This window comes from Rhinatrema bivittatum, chromosome 2 (genome assembly GCF_901001135.1).
Source record: "Rhinatrema bivittatum chromosome 2, aRhiBiv1.1, whole genome shotgun sequence".
Classification (NCBI taxonomy): Eukaryota; Metazoa; Chordata; class Amphibia; order Gymnophiona; family Rhinatrematidae; genus Rhinatrema; species Rhinatrema bivittatum.
The window spans coordinates 511,653,183-511,665,621 of NC_042616.1; the positions used below are offsets into that span (position 1 = coordinate 511,653,183).

Sequence of the window (12,439 nt, forward strand, 5' to 3'; positions counted from 1 at the left end):
TCCGGCTCGGGTACCCCCGCCACCAGCCCGGGACAGTGCCAACTTGTCCCGGGCCCCCCCCATTGCTGCGGCCCACCCAAACTTCCCCTATCTCACACCAAAACCCGCTCTAACGCTTCCTGTATGGCATTGTTAAAGATATCGTAGCCAATGTCAGACAGGTGTATCTGATCTGTCCGATATAAGCCCGCGCATGGCTCGTCTGCCCATTCGTGCCTAATTGGATGTATGCCATTTTGCTGAGCCCATAACCCCACCTGTCTATTAATTTTCTTTCTGCCCCTTCCCCATAGCTTGCTGCCCTGCCATTTTATCCTTGGTATGATGTCCGACCATATGAGAATAGCTCCTGGCGCCATTTCTTTGATCGCTGCTAAATCACCTTTTATCCTGTCGATTAACTGTTTGGCTGTATGGTCCCCCATATCGTTTCCCCCCAGGTGTATGACTATCGCGTCCGGTTGACGCAACAGTCCCAAGTTGCGATGCAGCTCTGTCAACAGCTGGGCCCACTTCATCCCTGACCTCCCCATCCATTTTAGCCTAACCCCTTTCGGGGCCAGGCCCAAATGTATGCCATATGTCCTTTCCTGCGCCCGCTTGGCTGCCCATCTCACGAAGGAGTGTCCCACTATCCATGCTACCTTCAACTGGCTCCATGCATCTGCGGGTGAAATTAACAGAATTAGTTCCCTGATTGCACAGAATCCGGCCTCACGTATCTCTTAACTATTGCGGATTGCCATCGCCCAATTTTCTGAATGGTTTCAGTCGGCAACCCCGCTTGCGCCGCGCTAGTCGCCACCCCGATCCGGAACGAATGAGTTCCATATTCCCTCGGATCCAAACCTATGCGTTCTAATACCAGGCGTAACACCGCTGTAAACTGATACTTGGTCAGCGGCACTCCATCCCTGTGGACCAGAAAGTGGTCCCCCCCCTTAGGCCTGGCGCGCACGTAATTTCTTATGTTCCTTACCGGACAGGTTACCTGCGCCCCCGCCTTCACCAGCTGTATATCCACCCCTCTCGCCTTCTGATCGGTCTTGGATTTGTGTATCCGAAGCCTGACAGACCGTTCGTGCACCTGCACGTTGCTATATAATAGGCCGTTATTACCAGCATCATTCTTGGATGGTGCCACCAGCTCGCTCACCCTTAAGGCGGCGAAGAATGCCGTACAGAAGGCCGCCCTAAACAATGCTGCCTCCAATGGCTCGGTGCACACCTGCTGAACCGCATGCCACATTTTTACCAATACCTCGTGCGTTATGGGTCTCCTTTTATCCCCTTTCCATGACACCTCCCTCGCCCAGCCTGTCAATAACTTTTTCACTATGAAGAAACTTAGCGGGTCCCCTAAGCCCTGTGCCTTCGTAAAGAAGGCGAAGCCCGCCAAGTGGTTTATCGTGGCCCCTCTGGACCAACCCGACTCCTTTGCCCATGCTATGAATTGGACCACTTGTTCCGCCCTCACTATCCCTACCGTACCACCTTGCCCCTGGAGAAACTCCTGCACCCTAGCGTAACCCCTGCAGTACGCTTTCCAGGTCGCCGGGGCCACCGACGCCCTCAGCAATCCCTGCCCGACCTTGCTCCAATCTGCCATAGGTGGTCCGGTATTGGGACTCCCTCCGCCTCTGCCTCCGGCACCTGTTGGCGAAAAAGATCCCACTTAGCCCTTGATAACGCATCTGCCACCTGATTCCGGACACCGGGTACGTGCTTCGCCCTTAATGTTAAATTCAACTGCAAGCTCTGCAACACCACCTCCCTAAGCAAATCTGCCACGCGCGTGCAGTGGGATGCCTGCCTGTTCAGTACCGTCACTACTGCCATGTTATCGCACCAGAAAACTATGCGTTTATTTTGCAATTTGTGCGCCCACACTGTGATTGCTACTAGTATGGGGAAAAGCTCCAGGAACGTTATGTTTTTCACCAAACCCCCATCCCTCCATCCCTGCGGCCATGGGGCCGCGCACCAAGCGCCCTGCCAATACGCCCCGAAGCCCCAACCTCCGGACGCGTCCGTGAATATACCTAAGTCCTGATTTGAAACCGGTTCTTCCTGCCACATTGATACGCCATTAAAATTGTCTAGAAAACGAAGCCACATTGCCATTTCCGCCCTGATGGGTTGTGTTATTCTGATATGGTGGTACGGGCGCCTTACTCCCTTTGTCGCGTCTGCTAACCGTCTCAGGAAAGCCCTCCCCATTGGTATGACTCGGGTCGCAAAATTTAGACTTCCGATTATGGATTGCATGTTGTTCAGGGTGATCTTCCTGGATGCCAATGTCTGTCGAAGCATGTTCCGTAGCTTGCGCACCTTCTCCACTGGTAATCTTGACGTCATGGCCTGGGTGTCTATCTCTATGCCCAAAAATGACAAAGTGGTCGCTGGACCCTCCGTCTTTTCTTGTGCCAACGGGACCCCGAACTCTTGTGCCAAGTCCTGAAATGTGGCTAGCAATTTCGCACAAGTGTTCCTGTTAACCGGGCCTACGAACAAAAAGTCGTCCAAGTAATGTACCACATTGCTGTTCCCTGCCCGCCTTTGTAATACCCAATGTAGAAATGTGCTGAACATTTCGAAATATGCGCAAGATACGGAACACCCCATCGGCATACATTTATCAAAATAATATCTGCCATTAAAATGAAAACCCAGGAGCGGGAAACTATCCGGATGCACGGGCAGCAGCCGAAATGCGGACTTTATGTCCGCCTTGGCCATTATTGCCCCTTGCCCGCATCGCCTTACCAGAGCAATGGCTGCATCGAAAGATGTGTATTGTACCTTACATGCAGCCTCTGGCAGGTGATCGTTAACCGAATCACCTGGAGGGTATGAGAGGTTCTGGATTAGCCGAAATTCACCTTGTTCCTTCTTAGGTACTACAGCCAATGGTGAAAAAATCATCTCCCGGAAGGGCGGGTCCACGAATGGACCTGCCATTCGGCCCATCTCAATTTCTTTCATAACCTTCAGGTGAACAATATCCGCATGTCTCCCTGCCGAGGCGGCATTCCCTAAACTTGCGCTCCTGATGCGCCCTTGAAACGGTATCTTAAAGCCGTCGCGAAAACCCTCCCTAAGCCTGGCAGCCTCCTCCCGCTTGGGGTATGCTGCCAGCCATTCTTCCATCATTGCCAATTTCACCGGCGAGAATGCCTTCCCCACCGCCTCATTGCTTTCCGCCTCCGCCAATACTCCCCGCGGGCCAGTGACCCTTCCTGGTGCATTTGCTCGCCGGGTGTGGTGCGGCGCAGATGGAACATATGTGCTTAAATTTGCAGTCATTAAAGGTACATCCCGCCTTGTTAAACCTCCAACAGACTTTGCTATTGCTACCGTCTCCCCACACCTTGGCATTCCCGCCGTCGCCCCATGAACTACTCCCCGGCGTTGCCGCTCCGATGCCTATCTTTCCCGCTGCGTGGGATCCTCCTATATCGAGTACCTTACTGGTCATCTGCCGTAACCACAGGCCCACGTCCTGTGTTCCCCATGACAAGCCCCTATTACCCTCCATCTTATCCCTAAACTGCTCGTCGTAATTTAGCCAGCACCACCCTTGGTATTCCTTATAGGCCTCGAGTATCGCATCCGCGTAGTTAAGCATGGGCGCATACTGGGACGGGTCCTCCCTTCCTATTACGCTAATCATTCTGAGGTAGGCTCTGGCCCAGTTAATGACATTCTTTGCCACCTTAACTTCCCCGCCATTCTTCTCATTCTTCTTTCCCTTCCTCTTCCTCTCCGATGCCCCTTTCCTGCCCTCTAAAATGGAGAAGATATCGATGTATTCCCTTTTTCTGATTTTGCTACGCAAATCTCTCGGGACACTTTTCCATAGGTCGGCTAACGGGGGTAACGCCGTTGCAACTGACGTGCCCGTGGTTGCCCGCTGACCCATCGCCGCGGACCCTTCCTCCGCTCCACTCCCCTCTGTCTCATCCTCTGACGAGCTAGTGGAGGATTCGCTGTCGGGCCTCCTTCTCTTATTACCCTTTCTCTTTGTTGGTCCTTCCGTGTTCCGTTCTCCACCGCCTGTTCTCACTGTTGTCTCTGGTTGCGTCGCTACTGCTGGTTGTGTTTCTGGCGCTTGGCTCCCGCCCTCCTCGTCTGAGCTTGAGGCGCCTTCGCCAATGTCCATCCCTGCCGACGCTTTCGCTCTGCTCTTGTCCTGCACCGCGATTCGTTTTCCGTGTTGTTGCCCCTTCTTGGTCGTCCTCCCGGGCGTTTGCGCTGACCCGGCCGATTTCTGTGCTCCGGAGTCACTGTCCTGTGGAGCAGCCGCTCCGCCGACTACCGAGCCGTACCATGGCGGTGGTACCTGCCACCATGGGGGGTACATGTGTTGCTGCCATTGCTGTGAGCTGTATGTGTTTCCGCCCTGGCCGCCTTGGGTCAATGGTTCCGGGGATGGGCCCGATGCACCCATCACTGGCATGGCCCCTGCACCCATCGCTGGCATGGCTCCTGCCCCCATCGCTGTCCACATGGGCCATCCCCACTGCGGCACTCCGCCCGTTCCCATTTCCCGCTGCGGCGTGAGACCTCCGGGGTTGACCTGACCCGCCGGGGCTGCGTTATGCTGCTGCCGCCTGCCTCGACTCTTCTCCCCCCGGGCCGTCGCCGTCTGTCCTGCTCCCTTCTTGCTCCTGCTCGGCGGTCTCGGGATCTTCGGGGCTCCCCCTCTGCCCTTCCCTTCGCCAAGGGCAGGGTCCGCCTGGCTTCACGGCCCGCCGCTGCCGTGCTCCCCCCCGTGCTCCTGCTGCTCCTCTGCCCGGCATGCTCGTGATTAATCCACACACGAAACTCCTTTAGCTTTATTATTGTTATTGTTATTTCTGTTGTACTCACTGTTTGCCGTCCGCGGGGGGGGGGGGGGGGGGGGGAGAGGGGGCGCTGGCCGAGTCCTTGTGTCACTGCTGGCTCCGTCCCGGGTCCTTGTACCGGCTGCCGACTGCCCTCTCGCTGCTTTCTCCAAGTATCCTCTCTGCTTCCGTCTCTCCTACTCACGTGGCCACAGCGTCTGGTTCCTGCTGCTTGGTGCTCTGCTCCTGCTGGCCAAAACTCACAGCACTGGAATCGGGGCTCGTGTCCTGCCTCCCCACGTGGTCGGTCCTCTCCGCGTGGTCCCCGGACTCACTCGCTACTGTAGGTCTCCCCCGGGTCTTCCACTGGCCTCCGCAAGCCCACCTTTCGCTCCGTTCGCGGGGTTTCTTTTTTTTTTTTTTTTTTTTATTTCCCCTGTGTAGCGATTGAGCTCCGGGCTCGGGCCCTTGCGCCGCCGATCGCTGTCCGGCCGCGATTCAGGCCCTCTCCTTGCCCTCCGGCCTGCAGATCCCCGATCTGAAGATTGCGAGCGCTGTCCCGGTAAAAAGACCGGGCTCAGCGCTCGCTGCCGCTTAAAGGGGGCCTCAGCCTCGCGATATCCGCGAGGCTGACGTCACCAGCGTGATGACGCGGCGGCCCTGCTGCGCCGCGCGCGTCATCACGCTCCTCCCCCATCCCCAGGCCAGATGATGCGGCGGCCTTGCCGGGCCACGCTTGCCATCGCACCCCTCCTGCGGTCCCGTGCCGCCCTCGCGTCGCCGCGCGGCCTCCCGGTCCCGCAGGTAAGCGCCATCGGGGGGGGGGGGGGAAGGAAAACCAGCGGGGGGGGCCCTCCCCTCGGCAAGCGCCATGTTAACGGGGGGGCCCTCCCCGCATGCCGCGACTCGGCCCCGACGTAACAGCTACTACATACATTGACCAAAGAGAGGACTTCATTTTGTTTTGACACACTGACAAATGGAGGTAATTTTTAAAGGAGTTACGTGCATAAATGTAACATACTATTGTAGCAATTTTTAAAAGCCATTTATTCAAGTTAAAGTGCACTTACGCAAATAAATCCTGCGGACAATTCAATGGCATACTGTAGCAATTTTCAAAAGCCCACTTACTCGCGTAAAGTGCATTTACACATGTAAAACCCAGTTTTACACATGTAAATGCTTTTGAAAATCAGGCCCAATGTCACTAAGCTCTGCCCCCTCCTTTCACTCATCTCTCACCCCAAAATGTGGTAAACATGATCACAAAATCCATTGAATTTTACTGTTGTTATATTGAAATTTTACAGCACACTAGGAAGCCATTTATACATTACTATATGCAAACTCGGAACTGTGGCAGAATGAGTTAAGCCGTGCCACCAGTGCATGGATGATTAGTTTGGCCACGTTCGTTCACCAGCACCCTTACTTGTTGATGTTACTGCCTTCCTTGAGACGCTCTCCAGCAGCTCCTGTTTTGGATACTCGTTCGCTACCTGCCAAGTCCACCAAGCTCACCTTGCTGACCTTCTCTCCTGAGTTCTAACAGAGAGGGATGCGGGAAGGCAAGAGGCATAAAGAGACAGAGACCTCATATTAGCAGAAGGGGAGGTAAATGGAGCAAAACATAAAATAAATCAAGCAACCTTAATGCGTCTTATTTTACAGTGCATTTCACTGTTTAGGAGATAAACCTGTTAAGAATAATTTTCTGTGCATTAAACTGAAATATATTAATATGGGCAGAATGTTAAATGAACAAAAATGGTTAATTACAGCAAGTGTCAATCGTGCAAACTTGCTCATTTCAGTCATATTCAACCCAACAGCAGGAGTAGGAAGACTCTACGAAAACAAAAAAACTCCACTAGAATTCCAGCATAAAGAAACTGGTATTACATAAGCAAATTAGTGCAAAGAACAGGGTAGGTAGGCCCATCTGAACCATGTCATGTTCTGGAAGAAATCCAGAGAATTCACGTTAGATGAATGATACAGAAAATGAAACTTGTTACACAAATACACTTTCAGTAACCAAATGGATAGAACTTGTCTTCTAAAATTCAGTCCTCAAAGGAGCTGGACTGACAGTTGTGTGTATCTACAGAACAGAAGCAGAGAGGGGAGTGGCAGTGCAAGCTCTCACCACTGCCTCTAGAGCAGTAGTTCTCAGTTCGCTCCTTGAAAACTGCCCAGCCAGTCTGGTTTTCAGGATAGCCAGCAGGAATACGCAGAAGATAGATCTGCATTTAATGGAGGCAGTTAAAGCAACTATATCTCGTTGCAGGTGTCTCGAAAACCAGACTGCTGGTTTTATGTTGTATGTGTCCTTAGGACTGGTTTGAGAACCACTGGTCTAGAAGTACCACATGCAGGACTGGTGGTAATAAAGGCTTCATAAATCAGGCCCAGATTTCAGAACGCTCTTGATACTTTGGCAGCATCTTAGCAGTATAATTATAAACTGAAGTCGTAAAAAGGCTTTATGGTAGCAGAAATGATCTTTTCTCTGATATGGACACTGATTCTCCTTAGGCCTTGAAAGATCGTCAGAACATTAAATGAGCACATGCTTCATGGAAAGGGGGTGAAGGGGCTTTGAATATCATCAGACCCTGCCCATTTACAGCCCTTTGGCATAAGTAAGCCCAGACTTAGGTTTTTGTCACAAGTCAATGACAATCATTTACAACTTAATAATAAACAAATGTGCAAAAATCTTCCCAGTAACACAGTCCGTATGAGAAGCATGAAGGTCGTCAGGCGAGGCCAGCAATCTAAGCTACTCGTGGCCGTACAAACAGAACACAAACATGGCTTACCCCAGACTGATGGTCATACAGCGTCTGAGTTACTATGATGCTGAACACAGCGTGCGAACGGCTGCTTTCTTCGTTCATGTTAGTGGCGGCTACCGTTCGAGATTTGTTTCCTTCCGACATCAACGATTCAATATCCTGAGCGAGACGACAGAAGAAGAACCACGTTACAATCTGCTGGCCACAGGCCTTCCGCAGACCCGAAGCCATCCCCCCGTTCCGTCTTTCGACACGTTTGTTCAACGTACACGCATATAGTTATTTATGGACTTCCCCCCCCCCCCCTGTGCCATCACTGACGGGGACCCGGTTTTATTGCGAGCATGAAAAGAAATGACAAAAAACTAAAATCAGGGCTGTCTATTAGGTTGGCGTGAACAGGTCTAAAGGGTGGCCCTGAAGAATCAGCCCCTAAGCCACCCAAACCCTGGAGCTTACCCTTCTCGCCATTCCTCAGTCCTCGCTCCCTAAACCTGTCACAGGGAGACGTGCGTCAGCCTTCCCGGTTGGCTGGGCTCGGGCTTGTGGCCTGAACTATGCCTTGCCCAGTGGTCGTGTGGGAACCCCCTTGCTGGCGCTGTGCAGTACAAACCGCAAAACTGAACCCAATCAGGGAGGAGGAGGGGAGGGAGGGCAGTGCACGCTCTTCCTGCTGCTCAGGGGACGGAAGGGAGAGAGAACTGAGGCTGGGGTTGGGGGTGCATGAAAAAGACTTAAAAAAAAAGAACCTTCTCTTTAAATAAGGAAAAATAAGAAACAAACAAAAAAAAATCAGGTCCCTGGTAATTAATAAGAACATTTATTGTATCAATGCGAGATGATAACCTGAACAAGCAAACTATACCAAACCTCAAAGAACCGCAATACGTATGCCGCCACTGCATGCCATGCTACCTCTGTCTAGGAACTAGACCTACATTTTCCAGCCCAAGAACAAATTAACATAAATGATATATACAGTGTGTGAAAGAAAGCATAAGGGATGACAAGCTTTTCATGTACAACTGAAAACCGTACACGTTAGATGAACAAAAATGTTATACGCGAGGTGCAAAACTCAAAAAACTGCTTGGAGAGACGCCCACACTATCTACAGAGCAAAAAGCTTCCACAGCAGTTTGCAGGACCAACAAACCCCTCCCCCTTCCCTTCTCGGATTTTCATAGCTGCCTGCCGGGTTGACATGATCAAGTTTAAAAACAAACAATTTTTTTTTAAATTTTATTCATGATGTAGGTACCTAATTTTATTTTATACATCTTTAAGACCTATTTGCAAGATAAAGTAATAAAAAAACATAGCTTGGATACAAGCTAAAGCACTTGATTAACTTAGAACTGACTGGAACCTTAGAACCCAACAAAAGACCCAGCAAAGTTCCTTCTGTTGTGGTACAGTAAGCAGCTCAAACCGCTGGGCATGGCAATAACACAAGTTATTTAATTTTATGGACAGATGGTATGGATTAGTTCAAAACGCCACAACATCTTGGCATAGTTTCAATAAATTACAACGGAATGGAAGCACAACTGAAGTGCTATAGATCAAGAAGCCCTCTATGATTCCCCTGCCACACAATATTATCCTTAGAGGGCATTTTTTTGCCTATTGGTCAACAAGCACATATTTTGGGGGCAATTACTGATGCTAAATTGTCCTTCACAGCACAAATCTCTTCTGTAGTTCAGGCTTCGCTTTACCAGCTTTGGATTCTCCAACTCCACCTTTTTTTTTTTTTTTTTAATCACAAACAGATATGGCTATAGTTCTGCATGCTCTCGTAACACCTAGATACAATTATTGTCATGCCCTTTACTTAGGTTTGCCTAGTAAACAGCTACATGGGATAGAGCTGATCCAGAAAACGACTGCAAGGATTCTTTAAAAAAAATGTGCCTTCATGACACAACATAATCCCAGCTCTGGAATTGGGTTCCAATAAGCTTTGGTTGTAAATTTAAGGTATTATCTCTGACTCATAAAGCTGTGAATTACACAATATCTTTGGGATGGGCTGATCTCTTATGTGCCATCCTATTCTCTTTGTTTCTCACGGGAGGTATGACTGTCCATTCTTTTGCTGGCCAGGTGAAATATTCTGAAACACAGGGAAAAAAAAGCAATTTCCTGTGCAGGCCCATCTCTATGGAACGCCGTTCCTCAACAGCTCAGGGCTGTGGGAGATTGGCTTTTAGCAAGCTTATTGAAGCCTGTTTATTTACTTTTGCTTTTTAAATATTTGGGGGCTCTAAGGCTGAGGGTTTTATGTTCATATACATGCAGGAGATTTAAGTAATCCTTAAATTATTATTTTTAATGATATGTAACAGCTGAATTTGTCAGATATGTTGATATTTATTATTGGATGTTTGTTACTGTATTTTATTTTTGTGTCAGTTTTCTGGAGTGTTGGGGGTTTATTGTATTTTATGTCTTAAGTTATATAGACATGCTCTGGGCCTTCAAGGACGGGCAGAATATAAATAAATAAACACATTTATCCTAATACCACGAATAATCAGACCGAGAGAAATCCAGTCAAGCAGATGCACCAAAGGTGTCTTTCCCATGAGCTACACACGGCTGTCTTCCTCATTTAATTGGCTCAAAGGTTTATGTGAGGAACTAGCTACGTTCTTTTATAACAAAATACATTCTATTTTAACGCGATTTATGTCTCTTCCTGCTCCTTTACACACCAACCAAGCTACATCTGCCACTCAAGATAAATTTGAAATAAAGCTATCTAATCTTGAGATTACTACTGGTATTGAAATTGAGTCAATTCTAAAGAAAATGAAACCAGCTTTCCACCCCACAGACATCTTACCTACTAAAATTCTTCTTTCAATACGTTCTACAATAGCAAAACCTATTGCTAAGATTCTTAACAAATCCATCACCACAGGCATAGTTCCTTCTATACTTAAACATGCTATCATTACTCCAATGATAAAAAAATCTAACCTAGATTCATCTGATCCAGCAAACTTTCGACCTGTATCGAACCTACCCTTCCTTTCAAAGATCATGGAAAGAGTCATCAACAAACAACTAACTGATTACTTAGATGATCATCAAATACTCTTCCCATCCCAATATGGGTTCAGAAAGTACCACAGCACGGAAACGCTTTTGATATCACTTTCTGAGGTGCTGCTAAAAGCTTTAGATGCTGGCAAATCATACCTCATCGCCCTTCTTGATATATCAGCTGCTTTCGACACGGTAAACCACAACACCCTTATTACCCATCTTTCTGAAATAGGTATTTCGGGATCAGCTTTACAATGGTTTCAGTCATTCCTGAGCAATAGAACATACAGCGTTAGATGTGGACGAAGTGAATCCAAACCAAGAAATCTCTCTCAAGGAGTCCCCCAGGGATCTTCCCTCTCCTCCACATTGTTCAATGTTTACCTTACACCGCTGTGCCGATTTCTCTCTAAATTGGGTCTTCAACACTTCATCTACGCAGATGATGTTCAAATACTCATACCCATAACCAGCACAATCACAAATGCACTGAGTACCTGGAAGATAGCCTTATTAGAAATTAAAACTATCCTCACAGACAACCAATTGGCTATAAATACCAACAAAACTGAACTTATCATAATTTCACCTCCAAAAAACACAATATTGATTAACTCTGAGATTTCTCAAAACAACTACCCTATTTCACAACAAGTACGCAGCCTTGGTATCATCATTGACAGTAATCTCACGTTTAAAAAATTCATCGCGGATACGGTAAAAAGCGGTTTCTTTAAACTACTCACGCTTAAACGTATTAAATCTCTATTACACCAATATGATTTCCGCACAGTATTACAGGCTACTATTTTATCAAGGATTGACTACTGCAATGCTCTGTTACTGGGTCTACCTAAAACCACCATTCAACCTTTACAAATGCTGCAAAATGCAGCTGCCCGTATTATCACTGACACAAGCCGCCATGATCACATCACTCCAGCTCTTCAGTCTTTGCACTGGCTACCCGTGGCTTACAGGATAATTTATAAATCTATGTCTCTGATACACAAAGCCATTCAAAACAGAGAAATGCTTTGGTTCACAGATCAACTACAATTCAAAATTTCCTCCCGCCCAACGAGATTCCAGAATTTAGCCAAATTAAACATTCCTGCACCCAATCTGACTAAACTCTCTAGTACAAAAGAACGATCTTTCATCATTGCTGGATCAACAATATGGAACACCATGCCCTCTGAATTACGCCAGGAACTCTGTCACAAAAAATTTAAACAAAACCTTAAAACCTGGCTATTTAAAAAAGCCTACTATCAATAATCTGAATCCTCATCTACTCTTCCTAACATCCACAATCTATCATATATTGTTTATATGTTATTAATACAAAGTTATATACGGTATTGTATTCAAGTTACCATGTTATATTGTAAAGCGCAATGCTGAATTACTGTTTGTATGTAAACCGAGGTGATGTTATTTACGTACCCCGGTACAGAAAAATCTATAAATAAATAAATAAATAAATAAATGCCATTTAGAGGAGACACTGGAAATCGAGCTGAACAGCCACAACAGAGGAAGAGGGGAGAGAGGGTGGCAGGGCAGCACGCAAGATAAATTCCTCACCTCTGGCATCCCCCACCAACTCCTACCCAGGAAAGCAACGTAAAAAGCTATTCTATAATTACATGAGGTATTCACGTTGCTATCAAGTACACATTTTGACATTTTTCATAATGGAGGTGATTTTGATGACCTACTGTTTAACTGGAAGCCAGATACAGAAAC

The 12,439-nt window shown here is 48.0% G+C and overlaps 1 protein-coding gene across 7 annotated transcripts in view; it reads right to left on the minus strand.

Moving 5' to 3' along the window:
- KIF13A (kinesin family member 13A) overlaps positions 1–12,439 on the minus strand; it is a 374,589-nt gene that overhangs the window by 153,171 nt on the left and 208,979 nt on the right. For all 7 annotated transcript variants that reach the window (XM_029590723.1, XM_029590721.1, XM_029590724.1 and 4 more), the window contains exons 8-9: positions 7,655–7,789; positions 6,262–6,374 (exon numbers count right to left, since the gene is read on the minus strand). In XM_029590723.1, coding sequence (XP_029446583.1) covers positions 6,262–6,374; positions 7,655–7,789 — 248 coding nt within the window. The remainder of the gene's footprint in view (positions 1–6,261; positions 6,375–7,654; positions 7,790–12,439) is intronic.